This window comes from Balaenoptera borealis (genome assembly GCF_965194805.1).
Source record: "Balaenoptera borealis genome assembly, chromosome: 4".
Taxonomy (NCBI): Eukaryota; Metazoa; Chordata; class Mammalia; order Artiodactyla; family Balaenopteridae; genus Balaenoptera; species Balaenoptera borealis.
Genome location: NC_138861.1, coordinates 149,525,005 through 149,546,908, shown reverse-complemented (window position 1 = coordinate 149,546,908; position 21,904 = coordinate 149,525,005). Strand labels below are relative to the sequence as shown.

The window sequence follows — 21,904 nt, the reverse complement described above, 5'->3', positions numbered from 1 at the left end:
ATAGAGCCTGGGAGTGGAGTGATGCTGACTCAAACCAAAGAACACCAAGGACTGTGGCATCACGAGCAGCTAGGGACAGGCAAGGAGAGATTCTTCCAGAGAGCCTTTGGAGGGAGCGTGACCGTGCATTCACCTTGGTTTCAGGCTTCTGGCGTCCAGAACTGTGAGAGAACAACTTTGTGTTGTTTTGTGGTACTTTGCCAGCAGTCCTCAGGTACCAGCACGGGGAACCAGGACCGGAGGCAGGGCAGTCCATCCCAGGCAGCACTGGCGCCTGGAGATAAACAGGGGCTGTGTGTACCCCCGGGGGACTCAGCCAGCCTGAGAGGGGACCAGGGAAGGCTTCTGGAGAAAGTAGCATCCCCGCTGAGACCTGGCATGGGGATGAGAAGGGGAGAAGTTCAGTTTGGTAACTGTCCAGGGGTGGGTCCATGTGGCTGTCCAAGGGGACACATCCAGTGAGGAGTCAACTTCATTGGCCGGGAGCTCTGGGGAGAGGGCTGGGCTGGAGAGGCAGAGCTGGATGGCCTCCGCATTCCTGAAAGCGGGATGCAAGTCTCACTGAGGAGTGGGCTTGGTGTGAGGGGCGCTGGGGGGCCATAGCAGAATATTAAGCAGGTGGGTGACATGGTCAGTTTTGGTTTAGAAAAATTCCCCTGGCTGGATGTGGAGAATGAACTAAAGGGGGAGAAAGCAGGCGGGGAATCAGTGAGTCGAAAACTTCCTCTTTTTTAAAAAAAATTAATTAATTAATTAATTAATTTATTGTTTGCTGCATTGGGTCTTCGTCGCTGCACGTGGGCTTTCTCTAGTTGTGGCGAGTGGGGGCTACTCTTCATTGTGGTGCGCGGGCTTCTCATTGTGGTGGCTTCTCTTGTTGCGGAGCACAGGCTCTAGGCACGCGGGCTTCAGTAGTCGTGGCACGCGGGCTCAGTAGTTGCGGCACATGGACTCTGGATCACAGGCTCGGTAGTTGTGGCGCACGGGCTTAGTTGCTCCGCGGCATGTGGGATCTTCCTGGACCAGGGCTCGAACCCGTGTCCCCTGCATTGGCAGGCGGATTCTTAACCACTGCTCCACCAGGGAGGCCCCTGAAAACTGCCTCTTATTTCCAAATAAGAAGCTGAACTAAGGCCCTGGTCGGGGGCGGTGGCGGGGGGCAGGCAGAGTGACAGGGGAGGAGAGGCTGGCTTAGAGGAGGGTTTAGAAAGTGGAATCCTGAGGAGGGGTGAGCCCTAGGCTGGCTTGGGTGGACTCTCCAGGAAGCAGCCTTTGGTGGGGGCGGGGGAGGTGGGGAAGATGGTCCTGAGGTTGCCCTCAGGACCCGACCATGGTCCTGGGCTGTGGTTTGTTCCTGGAGGTGACCACCGGGACTGATGACAGACACCTCAGGCCTCTCAGGGGCTCCTGTAGGTCAGCCCCAAGGCGGATGGAGAGAGGGGTGGGCAGAGAAGGCGGGGAGGCCTCCTGCTCAGGCCTCCCAGCCCGGACTTGGACGGGGGGCTTCTCAGCAGGGCTTCAGTCTTCAGGTCTCTCTCCCAGCCTGACAGGGAGCCCTGCTCAGTGGAGGGTTGGCCCATGCGACCCGAGGGGCCTTACAGCCTGCTGGCTCCTGTGGGCCGGCCCGGTGAACTGCAGTGGTCCTTGGGCTCGGCAGGAGCTGAGGCAGAGCTGGGCCTTTAGAAAGGCAAGTTTCCAGCCTGGGGAACAGAGCGGTCTGGGCTGGGAAGGGGCTGCCGAGAAGGTCTGGGGGTGGGAGGCCCCTGCCACTGCTAGGCCTGGCTCTGGGCCTGTCCTGGGCTGAGAAGGGGGGCCTCTCTCCTCCCCTCCTTGGAGAGAGGGGCCACCTGGGGCACGGGAGGAGGGGCAGCTTGAGACTGCTGGTTTCCACTTGGAAGCCCTCTTTATTTGGCCAGGGATGGAGAAAGGCTGGGGTCAGAGTGCATACATCCCCATGGAAACAGCAATGAGCCTGGCCCCTGGGGGACCCCGGCCCTGGCGGGGGATGCGGAGGCCAAGCCGGCGCTCGGGGGCTCCTTTGGCTAAGGGGCCTGGGTTTTGCCTTGGCAGCAGCTCTTACAGGGAGGTCTGGGCGAGGAGCTGCAGGACCTGTGTCAATGGGGAGCAGGGCGGCAGAGTGGGCTCCAGCCTGGGCCACACAGACATCAGGGAGTGGGCAGTGCCTCCTAGAGCCGTATGCCCCGTGGGTGGTAACAGACGGCAGGCAGCCAGAGGTGGCGTGGCTGCAGACCTTGCGGCCAGGGGACTCCCAGCTCCGCTTGACCCCTTGATCTGCGGCTGCCGGGCTGGTCCTCAAGCTAGCAGGCAGGCCTGGGATACCCTGGTCCTAAATGCCTTTGCCCAGTCCAGCCTCCGCCTGAGAGTCTGGGTGGGGGGCAGCAGGGGGGAGCTGAGATGGAGGGCAGCTGAACCCCAGCAGGCTGCCCTTGCCCCCTGAAACGCCTCTCCTCTGCGCTCGCTACTTTATACCGCGAGTAGACGCCCAGTCCCTTGGTCTTCTGCAGTCTCTCCTCTCTGAGTGCAGAGTTTCATTTAGAGAAGTGATGAGACCCTCAAAGAGACGGAAACAAGGTTCAGCCCCAGCTGCTGACGTCTTTGAGTGCCCCGCAGCCCTCTGGGCCCACCGGACTTGGGGCTTCCACTCCCATTGCCCTCCCCAACCTGCAAGGGGCGCAAACGTGCAGATGAGGGCCTCCCCACCCAGGAATCTACATGCCCAGGACTTCCTTCAGTCCTGTGAGGGCCTCTTTTTCCTATGCACTGAGGGAGACCCAATCATCGGAAATCCACTCTCCGTGGGAGAGGCCCCCCGTGTGTGCAGGACTGGGGCTGTCCAGCCGGCCGACTCGATGAAAAGGGCTTAGGACCCCACAAGACAGCAGGGCTGGGCCCAGGGAGGCCTGCACTGGGCGGGAAAAGATCAGCCTGCCCCAAATAACTTTCTTCAAGAAACTCCAAACATACACTTTCATGTTTTGAATAAATTTACATGTTGATTGCACTATTCTAAATGCAGATTTTTTTGTTTTTGAAGAGGAGCCCTAATTCCAAATCTGTGAAATCAAATGAGATATGGTGGTATTTGTCTTGCACTGCAGGGATTTAAAGGTACTGGGGAGGTAGGCAATTTTCAGGCTTGTGCCCCAGAGGGATCCCGGGCCCAGAGAGGGCACCTGCTCTCCTCCCCACAGCCAAGAGATGTGGCAAAATGCAAATGTGAATGGGCCAGCACCTAGCTGGACACCTTCCAGGGGCTCCTGGTGGCCGGAGGTGAGTCCTGGCAGTGAACGATGGGGAAAGGGCGTCTCTTCTGGCTGCTCAGGCTCCCCAGGATGCTGCAAGGGTGCAGCACACAGTAGGACCTCACCGTATAGCTCTTGGATGGAAGGGTGAAAAATTCTGTAATCCCTTTCAGCTGGACATGGGGGAGGGCCTCCCTCTGGCTCTAGTGTCCTCTAGGCCACCCCCTGCTCTGGTGGGAAGCAGCTGAACCTTGCAGCTGCTGGCACTCTTGGGCCTGCCCTGTCCCTCTTCCCCACCCCAGTCTCACTAGAATGGCACAAGCCCCAGCAGTTTCAGGGCCTGGGAGTCCTGCCTCTGACCACGGTTTCCCCACTGCTCCCAGATCCAGGCCAGACCCGAGCCTGGGAGGTGGGGGGAACGGCTGAATCCTCGTCCTGCAGATATTCTGCAGAAGACGCCCCCCACTCCCCGCCCGCACCGCGCCGGCCAGTCTCTCTCCAGCCTGCAATCCCCGCTCCCTGTCGTTGTTTGTGACCATCTATGCCAAGTTTGTAATGTGCGTTCCAGGAGCACAGATACGGCGGGGACCTCTGCACCCTGCTCGGCAGTCCCTGGAGCTCCCTCCACAGTGCTCCCCTGCGAGTTCCAGCTGGGCCTCGCGTGCAGGGCCAGTTCAACCTGACCTCCGCCTTCCCGGATCCCAGCGGCTCGACCAGGCCCCGCGCAGAGCGCCTCCTGACCCGGGAGCCTTCTCTCCGCCCCGAGGCAGGGGCGTGGGTGACCACTTGGGTGAGGGCCCTGCGGCCAGCGCGGGCTGACCCTGCGCGTGGTGCTACGGACGCAGGGCCCGCGGGGTGGCCGGGAGGGAGCCGCCTCCCACGTCCCGGCTCCAGGGCCGCGCGGCCCGCGCTGGGGCCGCGATCGCGCGGGGCGGCCTCGCCGGCGGCGATTGGGCGCGCGGCCGTGACGTCACCACGCGCGCGCGCTCCGGCCTCTGGCTCCAGGCTCCGGGCTTTCGGTTGAGCCGCCGCCTGGCGCGCGCCCGGCCGAGTAGCGGGAGCGGGGCGCGCGCCCGGCGCCGGTCTGAGGCGGCTCGCAGGGTCCCGCGCCCCCGGCCCCGGCCCGTGCCCTCGATCACCGGCCGCGGTCCGCGCCCCCGACTCCCAGCCTCCGTCCCACGCCCGCGCCCCGGACCCGCCACCACCGCCCCGCCCCGCCCCGCGCGGATTTGAAAAGCCCGGCCGCAGCCCCGCGAGCGCGGCAGCCAATCAGCGGCGCGCACTTTCCCGCGGCTTCTGCGAGGCGGCGGCGGCCCGGCGGCGGCGGCGGCGGGCGGGAGGCGCGGGGGCGGGGTCGGCGCCGCGCGCGGAGAGCCTCGGCCTGGCCGCGCTGCGCCCGCCGCCGCCGCCGCCGCCGCCGCCGCCCCCTCCCCTCCCTCGGCCCTCCCTCCCTCCCTCCCCCGCGGCCCCGGCCCCGGCCCCCTCCCCGGCCGCCGCCGCCGGAGCCGCCGCACCGGAGAGCCGCCGCCGCCGGAGGATGCGCCGCACAACAGGTCACTGGCGCCGCCGGCCCAACCGCCGCGGGCCTGAGGGGCGGAGGGCTGAGGGGCTGAGGGGCCGGGCGGGCGGGCGGGCTAACGGGGCCGGGCGGGCGGGCGGGCGCGGCCATGTTGGGCCCGGCGGCCGGCGGCTGCACCTGTGCCGGCCCGCGGGCCGGCGGCCTTTGTTCGCTGCGGCGCCCAGCGGGCCCGGCCGGCCTTTGTGAGGCGCTGGCCGGGGCCGGGGCCGGGCGGCGGTGGGAGGGGCGGCCGGGGCCGGGGAGGCGCTTTTTGTCTGAGGAGGGTCCGGGTGACACTCGGACGCCGGCCGTTGGTCAGCGCGGGCGCCCGGAGCCCCGGGCCTTGGCAGGTGGAGGCGCGGGGACCCCGCCCGGGGCTGCCGGCCCTCGGCCCCCGGCGCTCGGCCAGACGGCGGCCCCGAGGCCCCGGACGCGCAGCGGAGCGGCCCGGCCGCACGGCCGCCTCTGCCCCACACGCCAGAAGGGCGGTTTAAAATCTCGGCGTTTAAGAGATGCTGGTCTCGAGTCTGGGCAGAAGGCGCAGGACCCGGTGCAGCCTTAGTTTTTTCTCCCTCTCGCCGGTGCTGGGACGTGAGTGGTCACAGGTTTGACATGCGGGGGGAAACTTGGTCTCACTGGGACGTTAATCATTCTTAGGCAGGTAATTAGGGCTCCGGGGTGTGTGCGCGTGTGCGCGTGTAGCAGAGCGGGGGACCCATTCGGTTAGGGTGACTTCAGAGCGAGGTTAGGGAAGTTCTTCAGGACTGACAGCCCGCGCTCAGACTTTCAAGGCCTTGACTTTTAAATGACTTAAACGCCAAGATGTGTGTTCCCTAATCACTAAACAACTTAAAAACCTCACGTTGCTACCACGCGTCGATTATACCGACTCTTACTTTATGTATTTTAAAATGAGATTATCAAGATGGAAAATAAGTTAGCCATCTCATGTATGAAGCTGGGAATTTAACTCTTTTATTTTCCCAAATGTTTTAAATATCCTCGTTACATATTTAAATGTGACGAGAGCACCATTAAAAAAGCACAACTCTAATCAGTACCACGAAGGAAACAAGTCCTGGGAGCACAGCCCTTTGCTGGTGTGCTTGGTGTGTGATCCTGTGCCTCGCCACCGACCGTAGTTCAAATCTAAACTGCCGACTGGAAGTGAAGAGGACTCATGCCTTAAGCACGATTACTTTGAGTCATTTCCTTTTCTTTTCTTCCATTTTCTCAGACGCCCAGCAGCCTTCATTTTTGGGCCGGTGGTTGGTAAAGTGAGGACTTTGTGCAGGGTTGTGAGTTTGCGTAAGCTTTTGTCAAGAACTGTGATCTATGTAGTACAAAAATCCTCCCCTCCTGACGGCATGACTACAGATCAGGCTGGCCTGGGATTCCAGTGGTAAACATTCCAATTTAAGAATATTAGAAAAATAACTTTCTGAGTTTCAAAAAGTGATGCGCATGGGACTTCCCTGGCGGTCTAGTGGTTAAGACTCTGTGCTTCCAGTGCAGGGGGCACAGGTTCGATCCCTGGTCGGGGAACTAAGATCCCGCACGCGGTGTGGCACGGCCAAAAAAGTAAATAAATAAAAAACTAAAAAGTGATGGGCAGTTTATTATTCTGTGTGCACTTTTATGATATATTCATATGTAACGTCTAAACTAACATAATTTGAAATTTGTGGAGACACAGAACAGAACAGTAAGGTAAACAGGCTACCATGTGTGGCTACTAGGCTTATTGTTTTTATTCAGCCGATTTAAACAGGGCCGTTAAAATAGTACCTGCTCAAATGTGAGGAGTCAAATGGAAGAATAAGTCAGAATTGTGAGAATTAGAAGTTAGGAATTAGAGACCCTGTGGCCTAGTTATGGAAGAGTGGGTCAAGCCTTCCATTTATTCGGATGACTTCTCCTCCTACAAGTAGTACAATTTTAAAAGGTTTACTCATATGGCAGAATGTAAACTAATTAGTTACTTTTTTACGGTTTGACGCTTCAGTGTAAAACATGTAAAAATAGATGGAATTATACTTACTAAGAAGTGCTGGTGAGAGGATAAAAACACTAATAAAATGTGCTATATGAGATATAGGCTTGCCACTGAGCACACACAAATGGATGTGCTAAGATGATGCTGAAGTTCCAAATTTATTTTGCCCTGCCCTTTTTAATCTACACAAATAACCTTTCTAAGTAAACACTTCAATTAATCAGTGGGAACTGAGAATATAAGGCTTTTTACATGCATATTCTAGTATCCGGTTTTTGGTTGGTTGGTTGGGTTTTTTGGTTGGACTGCTTGGCTGTGGCAGGTACGCAGATTTGGATGAGCGTCTTAGTCTTCTGCGCTTCGCTCTTCTCTCTGCTGGACTGCGCTAAGTGTGTCCTTGCTCTCCAAACATGTGGTGCCCTCTCCTGGCCCAGGCCTCTGCATGGACTGTTGTTGGGTGTGGACCACTGCTTGTCCTCCCTTTTGAGCACAGAGGACCCAGCCCTTCAATGGCCCTTTGTGACTTTTGTCCCCTGTTGGAGAGCTCTTGAGGTAGGACTCTTAGAGCCTCGGGCAGCCTGGCCTCTGCCGGTGCCTTCTCATGGCAGGCACTCGGTGAACGCTGAATAAATGGGCATGTGACTTGGGATAAACAGCCCATTTTAATGCCAGCATGTGGCCTGTTTGCCTCTCTTCTTTGTAAGTCATGTTGGAGCAGAAAGGGACCCTCTGGAAGAAGCTGAGTATGGAAAGTAAGGGGCTGGCCTAAGGTCACCCCACTTTAATTGGGGAGCTAAGACACTTTGCTAGGCAGGGCTGTTTCTTTTCCTTTTCTCATCATAGGTAACTCAGATGTTAAATAAAAATTAACTATGAAATATTGCAAACAAATAATAGAGTAGACCTGTATCCACCACCAGGATGAATCAAGCAGTGATGTTTCTACTGTACTTCTCTGTATCCCTGGGCAAAGTAAAAAGAATATAAAGTACACAAAAGCAAGAGATGACATGGAAATTCCCCAGGATTATGCTTATACTTTACAAACTGCCTTTATGTGATTTGTTAATTTCATTTTTTTTTAGGAACTGTTATTTACATAAAACATATTTCTTTTGGGGAGAAAAAGACTTAAATTAGTTACCCCAGGGACTCGTCAGCATTTTGCATTTGTCTGTTGGTTGCAATATAGCTTTTGAAGGAACTGATTGATGAGATTTGGTTTGCTACTTAAAAAATTCAAGCTGTCTTGAAGTAGTTTTGTTCTTGAGTCTGTCTTCCAGAAAACAAACGGCCAAAGATGAGTTTTCAAAGCATCTTAATGTCTGTAATACCTAATAGTTTCAACAAGACATACAAGGATGGAAACTGCTAAGTAGTGGTTGAGCTGAGTGCTGGCCTGCAGCTCAGAAGCCCCAGTAGTGAGACTTCCCTAGTGGGTGTGTAGAGAAACAGTGTTTTATCTTACTGGAGGAGTTGGGAGCTCAATTTTTTTTTAAAGATTTATTTATTATTTATTTATTTTTGGCTGCCTCAGGTCTTAGTTGTGGCACTATGGGATCCTCGCTAGGCATGCGGGATCTTTCGTTGTGGCACGCGGGTTTTCTCTTCTCTAGTTTTGGTGTGCAGGATCCAGAGCGTGCGGGCGCGTGGGTTCTGTAGTTTGTGGCTCGCGAGCTCTGTAGTTGAGGCGCGCGAGCTCAGTAGTTGTGGCGCGTGGGCTCAGTTGCCCTGAGGCATGTGGGGTCTTAGTTCCCTGACCAGGGATCGAGCCCACGTCCCTGCATTGTAAGGTGGATTCTTTACCACTGGACCACAGGGAAGTCCTGGGAGCTCAATTTCTAAGTTGACTGGGTTGTCATAGAAAGAATTGATGATCTGGATGAAGTGTGTCATGCTGTTAAGGGTATATTTATGTCAGCCGTTTTCACATCTTGGTGAGTTTTTCCCTTGGGCTGTGCTGCTGGTTACGTAGGCAGACAGATCAGAAAGCGTGTCTCTGACTCCAGTTGTGCGACCCTCGCTCAGCTCTCCACACCCTGCCTAGTCTGTCTAAAACGCACGTGTGATCATGTGAGGCCCCTCCTCCAGGAGCTCCAGTGCCCTTTGGGGTTCAAGACCAATCTCTCACTGGGTTTTCTGCCTCTCACTGCACTTCTTTTTTTTTTCTGGCCATGCCGCGCAGCTTGCGGCATCTCAGTTTTCCGACCAGGGGTTGAACCTGGGTCCTCGGCAGTGAAAGCGCGGAGTCTTAACCACTGGACGACGGTGGGAATTCCCTCACTGCACTTCTTTTCTTTTTTTTTTTTTTTAAGATTATGGTTTTTAAAAAAATTTTATTATATTTTTTATTTTTGGCTGTGTTGGGTCTTCGTTGTTGTGCACGGGCTTTCTCTAGTTGCAGTGAGCGGGAGCTGCTCCTCATTGCGGTGTGTGGGCTTCTCGTTGCGGTGGCGTCTCTTGTTGCAGAGCACAGGCTCTAGGGTGCACAGGCTTCAGTAGTTGTGGCTCGCAGACTCTAGAGCACAGGCTCAGTAGTTGTGGTGCCCGGGCTTAGTTGCTCTGCAGCATGTGGGATCGAACCCGTGTCCCCCGCATTGGCAGGCAGATTCTTAACCACTGCACCACGAGGGAAGTCCCCTGCACTTCTTATTTTGATCTCACCTGACCTCTTCAGCCCATCTGTTGCTGCCATGCTTTTTCCTTGGGCCTTTGCATGGTCAGTTTTTGCCCCTGCTCTCCCCTGTGACCCCCGTACACAGACTTACACACACTTCAGTGCACGTGTGGGCACAGCTGGCTTTTCGTATTAATTCCTTCTCATTCAGCTCTCAGCTTGCGCCTCACTGCTAGAAAGCGGCCCCAGACTCCCTGCCAGTCTTGTGGCCCTTGTAGCTATGTCTTGAACACTTTGTGCTTTGCTCCCCTTCACGCACTGCGTTCTCACTCTGCTCCAGCCATTCTGGCCGCTGGCCTGCCTCAAGTACCGCAGCCATGCTGCTCTACCTGCTATTCCTTCTACTTGGACACCTGCCTGGCTTCCTCTTTACCTGCCTTTAAGTCTTCGCTCAAACTTCCCCTTCTCAGGCACCATCCCTGACCACTGATTTAAGATACCCTTTTGCTGTCTGGCTCTGCCCGTCTGCCTTAGCTTCTTTTCCATAACTCTTATCCTCTGACATTCTGGGTGTTTTCCTTATTTGTCTGCCTGCCTGACTGCATCAAGATGTCTATAAGGGTGGATATTTTTCTCCTTTTGGCTTTAATTACTGTGATACCCGCAGTGCCTAGGACAGTACCCGAATGACTGTCAGACATTCAGTGACTGCTTGCATGAACAGACTCTCAGCCCCTTGTGTGTTGGCTCACGTATAAGAAGTGGTGTGGATAAAGGGGAGCGGCGTAGGCGTGCTTGCCCTAGTGTGAGGTTGGCAAGGTGGAGGGCCATGGGCAGGTGAGAGAGGTCAGAGAGGAGGCTCGTAGGCCAGTGCTAGAGAACGGTGGCCTTACCCAGGCACAGGAGTGGGGTAGGAAGAGTGGACAGATGCAAGAGAGAGGGCTGTAGCAGCACTGATGGGCTGGGGTACAGCACGGGGGCTCAGAATAAGAGGGGAGGGTTGGGGACTTCCTGTTGGCGCAGTGGTTAGGAATCCTCCTGCCAATGCAGGACACATGGGTTCGAGCCCTGGTCCAGGAAGATCCCACATGCCAAGGAGCAGCTAAGCCTGTGCACCACAACTGCTGAGCCTGTGCTCTAGAGCTCGAGAGCCACAACAACTGAGCCCACGTGCCCCAACTACTTAAGCCTGCGCGCCTAGAGTCCGTGCTCTGCAACAGGAGAAGCCACCACAATGAGAAGCCCGTGCGCAGCAAGGAAGACCCAACACCTCCAAAAAATAAATAAATAAAATAAAATAAAAAAAGAGGGGAGGGTTGGCCCAGGTGATCCTAGTATTCACAATTTGAAAGATTGGGTGGAGAGGGCACCATTTTTATCTCCCTGTGAACTAGTGAAACCGAAGGTGGGCCTTGTTTCTGATCTACCTTGGTTCCTTCCAAAAAGAAACTGATGTCACCTACCAGCTGAAAATGTGTCTCTGGTGCCTTCCTGTTCACCCAGAAGAGGAAGCCTTAGGTCTTGAGCGTGGCGTGTGGCCCCTTTGTGTTTTCTAGCATCTGTGCTGCCTGACCCCTTGTAGCTGCTCTGAGATCTCATCGCCATGCTGCTGCCCCCCTGGGATGAGCTGCGTTCCACCTCACGGTCCTTGCATGGCTGTGGCTCCTTCCTAAGGCGTCCCAGTTGGCCTTGCTGAGCTGCTCTTACAGCTCCACCATCATTTGTCTCCTCCAGTGTAGCCGATGCTGCGCCCATGGCACTAGGTGTGTTTGGTTTTCTGTTCCCAGGTTGGTTGTTCCTCTGAGCACCGGGCCCTGTCATGGCAGCATGTTGCACATAAGACTGTCTGTGCTGTCTCTATACAAATAGGAGGGTGGGCCAGTGTATTTTGTTAGTTAGTATGGCAGTGTACTTCTGGCGACATTTCTTCATTCACTGAGAATTAAGAAATTAGCTGTGTTCCAGTGATGAGCCAAAACACCCATGTCCTTGGTCTCATGGACTTGACAGACCTGTGAGAGGGATGAAACAGGAGAGACGGTGGACAAAAGATTACATCTTTGAAAAACCTGTAACAGGGGACATGGGTTCGATCCCTGGTCCGGGAAGATCCCACATGCTGCAGAGCAGCTAAGCCCGTGCTCCACCAAAATGAGAAGCCTGCTCACCAAAACGAAGACTAGCCCCGCTCGCCGCAAGTGGAAAAAGCCCGCGCGCAGCAACGAAGACCCAACACAGCCAAAAATAAATAAATAAATAAATTTATTTAAAAAAAAATAAAAAGAAAAAAAGAAAAACCTGTGAAATAGTCTTGCTAAATAACTGAACCTGAAACTGATCAGGCCTTTACCTCCCACAAGCAATTAACAGGAAATACAGGGTGGGGAAAGGAACACATTAAACTACACCGTGGGATTGCCACTGGCGGAACTCAGAACGTGGGAACCTGCAGGACCAGTGACCAGGTCTCTTCCACAAGGAAAAAGAAGGGGGATGTGGATAAGAGGCTGATTGCACTACGGAGGGCTTATGTGCATCCAAGATGGGCCAGTTAGTTAGAGATGGGACTAAACACTGTTTATGATATTTGGGACAATTAGAAATTGGAACACTGACTCAATTTGTCATTAAGGAATTCTTATTTTTTTTTAGCTGCCATAGTGGTTTGATTTTGTTTAAGAAAAGAATTTGTACCTTGTAGACATGCATACAGAATTTATCAAAGAAATGATCCACCATCTGCGATTTGCTTCACAGTTCTGTGGAAAGGGAGCTGTGAGGGTGTGGCTGGATCAGGGCTGGTGTGGGGTGATGGTGGTGCGGTACATGGGCCCTGCTTGTTCTCTCTACCTTTATGTGTATTCAGAATTCTCCATAACGAAGGAAGAAAAGTCACGAAGGAGAGGTTGGGTACATTTAGTACATCTATAAGGAGATTATGCCTAACTGTGGGTTGGGTGTCAGGAAGGACTTCCTGACAGGACTGAGGCTGGAGCAGAGAGCAGAAGAGGCCTTGGTGGAGGGTGGGCTTGGTAAGGGTGGTGTGACTGTTCTAGATGAGGGAGCAGGCAGTGCAGAGAGGCTGTGACGGGAGTGGACAGAAGGCTGACGAGGCTGGAGCAGAGGGTGAGGGAGCGATGTGTAGACCCAGGCTGCCGGGGCGGGGCGGGGCGGGGCGGGCTCCCTGAGGCTGCAGTGAGGCTTTTCATCCAGAGAGCAGTGTGAGGCCCTGGAGGGTTTTAAGCGGGGTGTGTGTGTGTGTGTGTGTGTGTGAGTGAGTGAGTGAGTGAGAGAGAGAGAGAGAGAGACTGACACGAATCTATTTGCTTTGGAAAGTGCGTTTCTCGGAGTCCTCTGTAAGTTGGTGGTGGGAGGATTCGGGAGAGGGAAGAGGGTGCAGGAGACCGGCCTGTGCTCATTATGTGTTCGGGTTAGAATCTTTCCAGCTGCCCCTGCTTTGGGTGCCTTGTAGGACTGAACAGCTCTGCCCCCTTGAAATTTGGTGTGGCCATGTGATTTGCTTTGGACAATGAAAAGTGACGCGTCATCTCTGACTGGGCGCTCTAGGAGTCGTGTGCTTTCATGATGTTCCCTTTTTCCTTCTCATTGTGGAAGCACATAGATACGCACTATGAGCAAGAGGGAAACCTCTGAGTTGAGCCAGGTTACGGCCCCATAACCTAGTCCGGTGGTTCTCAATGGTCCCCAGACTGACAGCGTCTGTCACCTGGGAACTTCTTAGAAACGCGTATTCGGGCCACCCTAGACCTACTGAGTCCTAAGCTCTGGGGTGGGGCCGGTGGCCTCCGATGCCGCGGCGCGGAGCACTGCTGCCTCGGGTCTGCTGGTTGGTCAGCCAGCTCGGGGCCTGTGGTGCTGGTGAAAGGTGGAGGTGGCCCGCCAGCGATGGGCTTCTGGCTGTGACGAGGAGGAGCCAGCCTCGTCAGCCGGCAGGGAAGTGCTCTGCAGGAAAAGGACTGAGGCCTGTGGGTTGGGGTGGGAGGGACTGCGTAGGGAGGGTGTCGGTGACGGCCCTGAGTTTTGTCTGACGAAAGCAGACAGGTAGAAGCGCTACTCACTGTCTAGACAATATTTTTGTAAGCGTTACATTTACTTGGGTTTCAAGGTTCGGGAGCAAGGAAAAGCCTATTGAGGAATTTAAAAATTTTTCATTGAATCCTTGATGCACATATCAGTTTCTCACGTTGATCGCCCCACTTGTCACTGTGCCCTTTCTGCTCTCCTGACCCCCTGTCTTGCTGTCCCCCACCTGCCCCCCACTCGAGTGGAAGCTCTTGCTCCTGGCGGTGGCCCCAGGACTGCGCGACGCCTGCCCGCGCTCCGCCACCTGGACTGGCCCGCGTGTTGGCACCGCGGCCGCCCCTGTGCCGTGTCGGGGAGCAGGCAGCTTGCTCCAGGCCTGCGGGTGGCGCGGAGGGGTGTGCGGTCCGTCCTTGTGACCCGGGGACTGGGCCCTGCCCCAGGCCCCTGGCTTCTCAGCTGCTGGATTCCTTCTGGGGCAGGGGGAGGCGGGAGCTGGCCTGAGCGCGGGGAGGAGCTGGCGGGCTTCAGGCTGCTTCCTCTTCCTCAGGTGTGGAGGGAAGGCTTGCGTTGGGGGAGCGGCACCGCCCAGAAGGAGAGCATGCCCAGGGGAGGCATGGAGGACGGTGCGTGTTCGGGTTTTCTCCCTTTGGTGCTGCGTCTGAAATTGAGTACCTTACTGAGCGTCACGTTAACAGCTTATTGGATTCTTTTCTGTTGAGTTCTGAAATCTGTATAAAAAAGTATTTATTTCTTAAAATTCAACTTCTTATAACTTCTTTGAAAAAAATATTGGTGGTTCTTGTTTGTCCGATGTGGAGGCTAAGCTTGTGTGCATTTCTCAGATACCAGTGTGCTCTTGGCTGCTTTAGGGATTTCTGTGAATTAGCAGTTATATCAGCAAAGGGTCAGAACACATCATAGGTAATTACCCTCTCTACTTCCTTTGGATAGGGGCCCTGTTCATTTTTGTAGGTTGATAGACCTCTGAGATAGAGGAAATCTGTGTCTTGATGGCCCACTAGGAATGAAACGTGTTTTCGTAGGACCTTGCCCTGGCTTTACAGCTCTTCCTCTCGAGGACTCCAAGGTAACTCCTTGGGGCCGGGCACAGCACCCTGGGTGTTTGGGTGGAGCCTGGTCCCTGTTCTTGGGTTTGCCCTCTTTGTGGGCTGTCCTTGTCTCCTAGAAGCCATTGCTGCTTCCCTGGGTCTGTACCAACTGCTTCTCTTGTTCTCTGCTATTGGCTGGAGGTCTCAGAGCTGGTTCTTCAGCTGGTGCCCAGATCCTGGCACCTTCTCACCTCTCTCCTCCCTTTGTGAGTTCCCAGCACGGGAATGATGTAGTAGAAACTGAGTTGTGAATTCCAGCCTAGAGTTTATAGAAATCTTATTTTCAAGGATGTGCAGTTTCTTGATACATCATCAAGGCAAAATAGAAAGCTTAATTATTATTAATTTTATAATCAGAAAGTACATTTTATGGAAAATCTGTAATAACTACAGTCTTACCAACCAAATGTTTAGGTGTATTTCCAGTTTACCTTTTCATTCATCAGACTGATCCAGGTGCCCTAAAGACAGTTTCCTCTGTGAGGGTCATAACAAAAGGTAACAGTTTAGGTAACTATTCCAAGGAGACAACTGCTCTATTCTTTCAGCTGTTTCTTGTGGTATCTATCTGTACTTAAAAAAAATAACTTTCTAATTTTGCTGAGGTGAGAACTTTGAGGTTTATATGTTATGTGTTAGGTTCTATCTACAGGAGATAAGGATTTAGCTTTCTTTCCCCCTGGCCTCCCACTTCCCCTTCCCCAGTTCTTCCCAATATTGTGGTGTCTGGGTTATCTATTCCTCCCTGATAAGCTGTTCCAGAACTTAGTGGCTGAAAGCACAACAACATTTATTTGTTTACAGTTTTGCAGTTTGGACATCGTATGCCAGGGTTAGCTTGTTTCTGCTCTTGTGGTGTCAGTTTGTTTCATTCCTGTGGCTGTGTGTTGGAATTGGCTGTTGGCCACGGTCCACCATTCTCCCCAACATAGGCCTCTCATGAGGCTGCTTGGGCCCCCTCATAGCATGGTGGCTGCTTCCTGAAGGAGGAAGTGAAGCTGCCAGTCGTTTTATTTTTTTCTTATTTTTATTTTTTTACTTTTAGGCCGCACCACGCAGCTTGTGGGATCTCAGCTCCCCGACCAGGGATTGAACCTGGGCCATGGCAGTGAAAGCCCGGAATCCTAACCACTAGGCCATCAGGGAACTCCCTGTCTGCCAGTCCTTTTAAAGGCGAGGCTGGCTCTGGTCTGGCATCACTTTCGCCATATTCAGTTGGTGGGAGCAGTCACAGGCCCAGGCCAGAATCAAGAATGTGGAGAAATAGATTTTATCTCTTGGTGGGGGAATTACAAAGAATTTTTGGCCACTTTTATTTTATTTTTTTATTTTTTAGAATTTCCAGTTGCTTTTCTTCTTGCAACATCTTTTTTTTTTTTTAAATATTTATTTATTTTGCTGCGTCCGGTCTTCGTTGCGGCATGCGAGATCTTTTTGTTGCGGCGTGTGGGCTCAGTAGTTGTGGCTTTCAGGCTCTAGAGCACAGGCTCAATAGTTGTGGTGCATGGGCTTAGTTGCCCTGCGACACGTGGGATCTTAGTTCCCCAACCAGGGATCGAACCCACGTCCCCTGCATTGGAAGGTGGGTTGTTAACCACTAGACACCAGGGAAGTCCCTGCTTTTAAATTCTTATCTCTCATGGTAAGTTTTCCTCACACATCTGATGGCCTTCGACTGCAGGCCCACTGTTGAGACGGAGGTCTGGGAGCTGACAGCAGGTCCTGGGTGGAGGCTTCACTGAGGGCCGATTGGTCAGGACCCACCGTCAGTATCAGCAGGTGTTTTCCCTGCATCTTGGCAAGTGTCCTCTTGCTGGCTGTGTCTTGTAGTTCACTGCCTTGAGCACCCCCTCCGGTGTGCCCTGTCCTTAGACTACACTCCAGTTCTTCTCCCGCTGGGGTGGGGCTGGTTGCCAGGCCGTGGGGGGGGGTGTGGGTCGGGGACTGCGCCTTATGTGGACTTTGATCCAGTTCTTTTGACTTAGGGTTCCCAGTGTTTGCAGCACATGCCCCTGCTATGTGCAGTGACTTATCGTTATGCGTTAGGCATGTGTTAGAGTTAAAATAGGAAAATACCTTACAGACATGTGAATGATACAACTTAATATGTTTAATACCTTTCCTATTCAACAGAAGATTTGATAGGTTACAAACTGAGATAAGATTAACATAAAATTCATCAGTTAAACTATTTTAAAGTATATAATTCATTGGTTTTGTAGTACATTCTCAGTGTTAATGCAACCATCACCACTATCCAATTCCCGAATATTTTCGTCATTTCAGTAAGAAGCCTGGTACCTATTGGGCAGTCACTCCCCGTTTCCCCTTGTCCCCCAGCCCCTGGCAACCACCATTCTACTTTGTCTCTGGATTTGCCTATTCTAGACATTTTATATGAATAGAATCATGTAGTATGTGGCCTTTTGTGACTGGCTTTTTTCTCTCAGCACAGTGTTCTCAAGGTTCATCCGTGTCATATCATGTCTCCATACTTCATTCATTTTTAAAATTTTTTTTTATTTTTTGCTACATTGGGTCTTCGTTGGTATGCACAGGCTTTCTCTAGTTGCAGCAAGCGGGGGCTACTCTTTGTTGTGGTGCGTGGGCTTCTCATTGCAGTGTCTTCTCTTGTTGCGGAGCACGGGCTCTAGGCACGCGGGCTCAGTAGTTGTGGCACACGGGCTCTAGAGCACAGGCTCAGTAGTTGTGGTGCACGGGCTTAGTTGCTCCGAGGCATGTGGGAATCTTCCCGGACCAGGGCTCGAACCCGTGTCCCCTGCATTGGCAGGCGGATTCTTAACCACTGCGCCACCAGGGGAGCCCACTTCATTCATTTTTATGACTGAATATCCCATTGTATGGATAGATCACACTTCTTTTTTTTTTTTCCCTGCCGCGTGGCATGCGGCATCTTAGTTCCCCGACCAGGGATTGAACCTGGGCCCCCTGGTGGTAGAAGTGCGGAGTCCTAACCACTGGACCACCAGGGAAGTCCAGATCACTTCTTCTTCTTTTATCTGTTTATCAGTTGTTGGACATTGGGTTGTTTTTTGCTTTTTTGAATAATTTTGTGAAAATTCTTGTACAAGTTTTTGTGTGAACGTGTTTTCAATTCTGTCTTGGGTAGATCCTAGGAGTGGAATTGCTGGGTCACATGGCAGCTAAGGAACTTCTTGATTGTTTCCCGCTGCAGCTGCACCACTCTCCGTACCCACGGCAGTGTGTGAGGGGTCCAAAGATTTGCCATATTACACTGAGAAGATAGAGAGAACAGACAGGCATGGAGCCAGGGAAGATACCGACTCATGCATCGTCATAAGGTTAAGGTTGGGGCCGCGGGGAGAGAGCCACACAGGTCGTGGGCCCGAGGCTGACCTTGAGCTTGTCTGTGGTTCCAGGCTTCTTTGCAGTGAAAACAAAACAAAACAAGGAACAGGTTAGTTATAAAGTCTTTACTGTCATAGGTGCATTTCTGCAGAAGAAGCAAGTCTTCTGCTGTGAGTCAATTCTAAATTCCATAAAATAAAGCTTCTCAGTAGAGAGTTCTTACGGAGTAATGGAGCCGTCGCTGCCCTCAGCCCCTGTTCTGTAGCAGACTCTGTACTGATCTCATTGTTCTTCACAGAGAGCTCTTTGCTGTAAGACTGGAGGTCCTGTCATCATTCAGTGAAGGTGGGACCAAGATCTATTCCAGGTAGATTAGTGTGAAATGTTGGAAACAAAGGGAATGTTAGGGAATGTATGTGTGTGTTTGTGTGTGTGTGTGTGTGTGTGTGTGTGTGTGTGTGTGTGTTTTAACCATACTTGCAAACTTGACTTTTCCATCTAAGTCTCTCTTCTGCCTCCGGAAGAAGGACTGGAGCTTGGTCCCTGTCCTGGCTGGGCTCTGGGGGACATCCTGAAGCCCTTCCTGCTGTCCCAGCATTGAGACTTCTCCCTGGTGACTCTGCTCAGATTCACAGAATGGACTCGGTGGGCTGCAGCTGGATTTCTGAGCAGCTGAGAGAGTGGGGCCTCGTGTGCCCGAGGTCGGAGCTCCGGGGAAAGGAGTTTGGGGGTTGCTCCAGTGACTCTTCCTGCCACTTTTCCATCCTCCACCCCATCTTTCTCCTTCCTCTTTCCCTAATGTTATATCTGTATTTTAAAATCTCTGTCTCTCCCCTCTGGGATATTAGCTCTACAAGAATAAGGTACATGCTTTGTTTACTGCTCTGTCTCCAAATGTTGGGACAGGGCCTGTGCTCATTGACTAGTTTTCAGTGTTGAGTGTTGTCATTCAGGTCACCTTTCCCTTCTTTTGAGAGTGGTGCCTTTCCCTTTATTGGAGACCCCCCCTCTGTTCCATGTGGCCCTGCAGGGCCGGCCTAGCCTCCCGAGCCACTCACTGTGTCAGCTCATGTTGTAGGAGGCCTGTGGAACGTGAGGGGTGAATTATATAGTTCTTAAAGCTTGTTACAGGAAGCAGCAAGGTGGTGCGCGGCCCTCCCCACCCTGTCCCTGCTCCCCTTGGAAAACCACTGATAACTCTGAGCTGTTACTTTCTGTCTTAACGTCCACATTTTCATTTTTCACTTTAAGTGTGTCAGTGTTTTCTTTCCTTTTCAACAATGATTGTGTGTTACATTTTGTTATATTTATTTATTTTTTAAAAATCAATTAATTAATATATTCATTTTTGGCTGCTTTGGGTCTTTGTTGCTGCGCACAGGCTTTCTCTAGTTGTGGCGAGCGGGGGCTACTCTTCGTTGCGGTGTGCGGCGGGCTTCCCATTGCGGTGGCTTCTCTTGTTGCGGAGCACGGGCTCTAGGCGCATGGGCTTCAGTGGTTGTGGCACACGGGCTCCGTAGTTGTGGCTTGCGGGCTCTAGAGCGCAGGCTCAGTAGTTGTGGCGCACGGGTTTAGTTGCTCTGCGGCATGTGGGATCTTCCGGACCAGGGCTCGAACCTGCGTCCCCTGCACTGGCAGGCGGACTCTTAACCTCTGCGCCACCAGGGAAGCCCCACCTTTAGTTTTTAGAAAAAATTTATTTATTTATTTATTTATCTTTGGCTGCATTGGGTCTTTTTTTTTTAAATTTATTTATCTATTTTTGGCTGTGTTGGGTCTTCGTTGCTGCGCGTGGGTTTTCTCTGGTTGCGTCAAGCGGGGGCTACTCTTTGTTGCTGTGCGCGGGCTTCCCATTGCGGTGGCTTCTCGTTGCAGAGCACGGGCTCTAGGCGCATGGGCTTCAGTAGTTGTGGCACGCGGGCGCAGTAGTTGCGGCTCGCGGGCTCTAGAGCGCAGGCTCAGTAGTTGTGGCGCACGGGCTTAGTTGCTCCATGGCATGTGGGATCTTCCTGGACCAGGGATCGAACCCGTGTTCCCTGCATTGGCAGGTGGATTCTTAACCCCTGAGCCACCAGGGAAGCCCCCACCTTTTGTTATTTTAGACATTTTAAAAGGGAAAGGCTTTGTGGACAAGAGGAGCCCTGAGCCGCGGGCCTTACTCCTGCAGCAGCGTGCCTCTCGCTGAGGGACTCTTCCCAGTCGGCTTCCCCACGGTTGGCGTTTGGCGTCTCTAACTCATTCCTCTGTTGTCTTTGTCCTTGCGGGTTTACCCTTCCTTTGAAATTCCTTACTGTCATTTTAATTGGGGTTTCTGCACGGAGTGTAGGTAAATGTGAGAGAGGAGGCCTCACATTCTTTTTAAATATAAAAATTGTTTTAGAATTACCACTCTCCCCTTATTTTTTGCATCATGTTCTCCTTCTGGGTTTATATTTTTGCTCTAGTACCTCTTTTAGCACTTCATTTGTGAAAGGGATATGTATATTAAACTCCCTTAGTTTTTGCATGTCTGAAAATACATTTTGCCTCATGTTCAGTGATAATTTAGATGAGAAATTATTTTTTCCCTTAACACTTTAGAGCGGCTCCGTCATCTACTCCTATCTGTTGAGGCTGCACAAAGATCTGTGTTTCTGTTTCCTTTCTCATGCTGAAGTCTGTGAATTAACTTATTTTTTATGGGTACTTAGGTTTTAAGATTTTCTTTTTATCCTTCATGTTATGTGGTTTCAGAAATGATGTGTCTAGGTATTGATTTGCTTTTATTTATCTTGCTCAGAACCCTGGGTACCCTTTTAAATCTGAATAATTGAGTTTCCTTTCATCTCTGGAAAATGTCCATTATTACCCCTTTGAAAATTGCCTTTTCCCCATCCTCCCTAGTTTCTCCTGGAACTCCATTGGAATGTAAACTCCCTGAGGGCAGGGTATTCTTTGTGTGTGTGTATGTGTGATAACATATACATAATGAAAAATCACCATCGTGACCATTTTTAAGTGTATAGTTCAGTGGCATTAAGTACGTTCACATTATTGTGCAGCCGTCACCACCATCCACTCCAGAATTTTTTCATCTTGTGAAACTGAAACTCCCCATTAAACACTAACTCTTCATCCTCTCCTCCCCATTCCCTTGCAGCTACCTTTCTACTTTCTCTCTCTATGAATTTGATTACTCTTGGGATCTCATATAAGTGGAATCAGGGAGTTCCCTGGCGGTCCAGTGGTTAGGACTCCACACTTTCACTACCGAGGGCGTGGGTTCAACCCCGGGTCAGGGAACCAGGGTCCCGCATGCCATGTGGCAAGGCCAAAAAGAAAAAAAGTGGAATGATACACATTTGTTCTTTTGTGACCAGATTCTTTTACTTAGCATAATGTATTCAGAGTTCATCCATGTTGTAGTATGTTTCAATACTTCGTTCCTTTTTAAGGCTGAAAAATATTCCGTTATCTGGAGGTACCACAGTTTATCAGTTCATTCATCTGCTCAAGGACAGCTTGGTTGCTTCCAAGTTTTGGCAATTATGAATGAAACTGCTATAAACCTCTGTGTGCAGGTTTTTGTGTGGACATAAGTTTTCACCTTCCTTGGGTAAGTACCAAGGAGTGGGATTGCTGAATCGTATGGTGAGAGCATGTTTAGTTTTGTGAGAAGCCACCAACCTGTCTTCCAGCGTGGCTGCCGCATTCTGCGTTCCCAGCGGCAGCGATGCGAGTGCCCGCTGCTCCGCCTCCTCGCCAGCACGTGGCGCTGTCAGCGTTGTGGATTCCGGCCGTTCTGACAGGTGTGGAGTGACTGCCTTAATTACCGTACCTTCACAGTAGGCCTTGCAGGAAGGCTCTGGGTTGTAGAACCACCCCCTGAGCAGTTTCCCAGTTGCCTTTGCAGGGCTCTACCGGCGTCACTCATTCTAGACCCATTTTTACGTATGTTTCTTGGCTCAGGATTTGGGGCACCACAGCCTCCGAGGCAGAGTTCTAGAG

General features: G+C 52.3%; 1 protein-coding gene across 7 annotated transcripts in view; it reads left to right on the top strand.

The window, feature by feature from the left end:
• The first annotated feature begins 4,610 nt into the window (after nucleotides 1-4,610).
• The window catches only part of NSD2 (nuclear receptor binding SET domain protein 2), a 79,586-nt gene continuing 62,292 nt past the window's right edge, over nucleotides 4,611-21,904 (top strand). For 3 of the 7 annotated variants that reach the window (XM_082390920.1, XM_082390917.1, XM_082390922.1), the window contains exon 1: nucleotides 4,611-4,816. Coding sequence is in view for 1 of the 7 variants with exons in the window: in XM_082390916.1 (XP_082247042.1) it covers nucleotides 5,334-5,426 (93 nt within the window). In the remaining 6 variants the exon portion in view is untranslated. Of the gene's footprint in view, nucleotides 4,817-5,090; nucleotides 5,427-21,904 lie in introns of those variants that run through there. The other 4 variants (XM_082390916.1, XM_082390918.1, XM_082390919.1 and 1 more) reach the window with 4 other exon arrangements.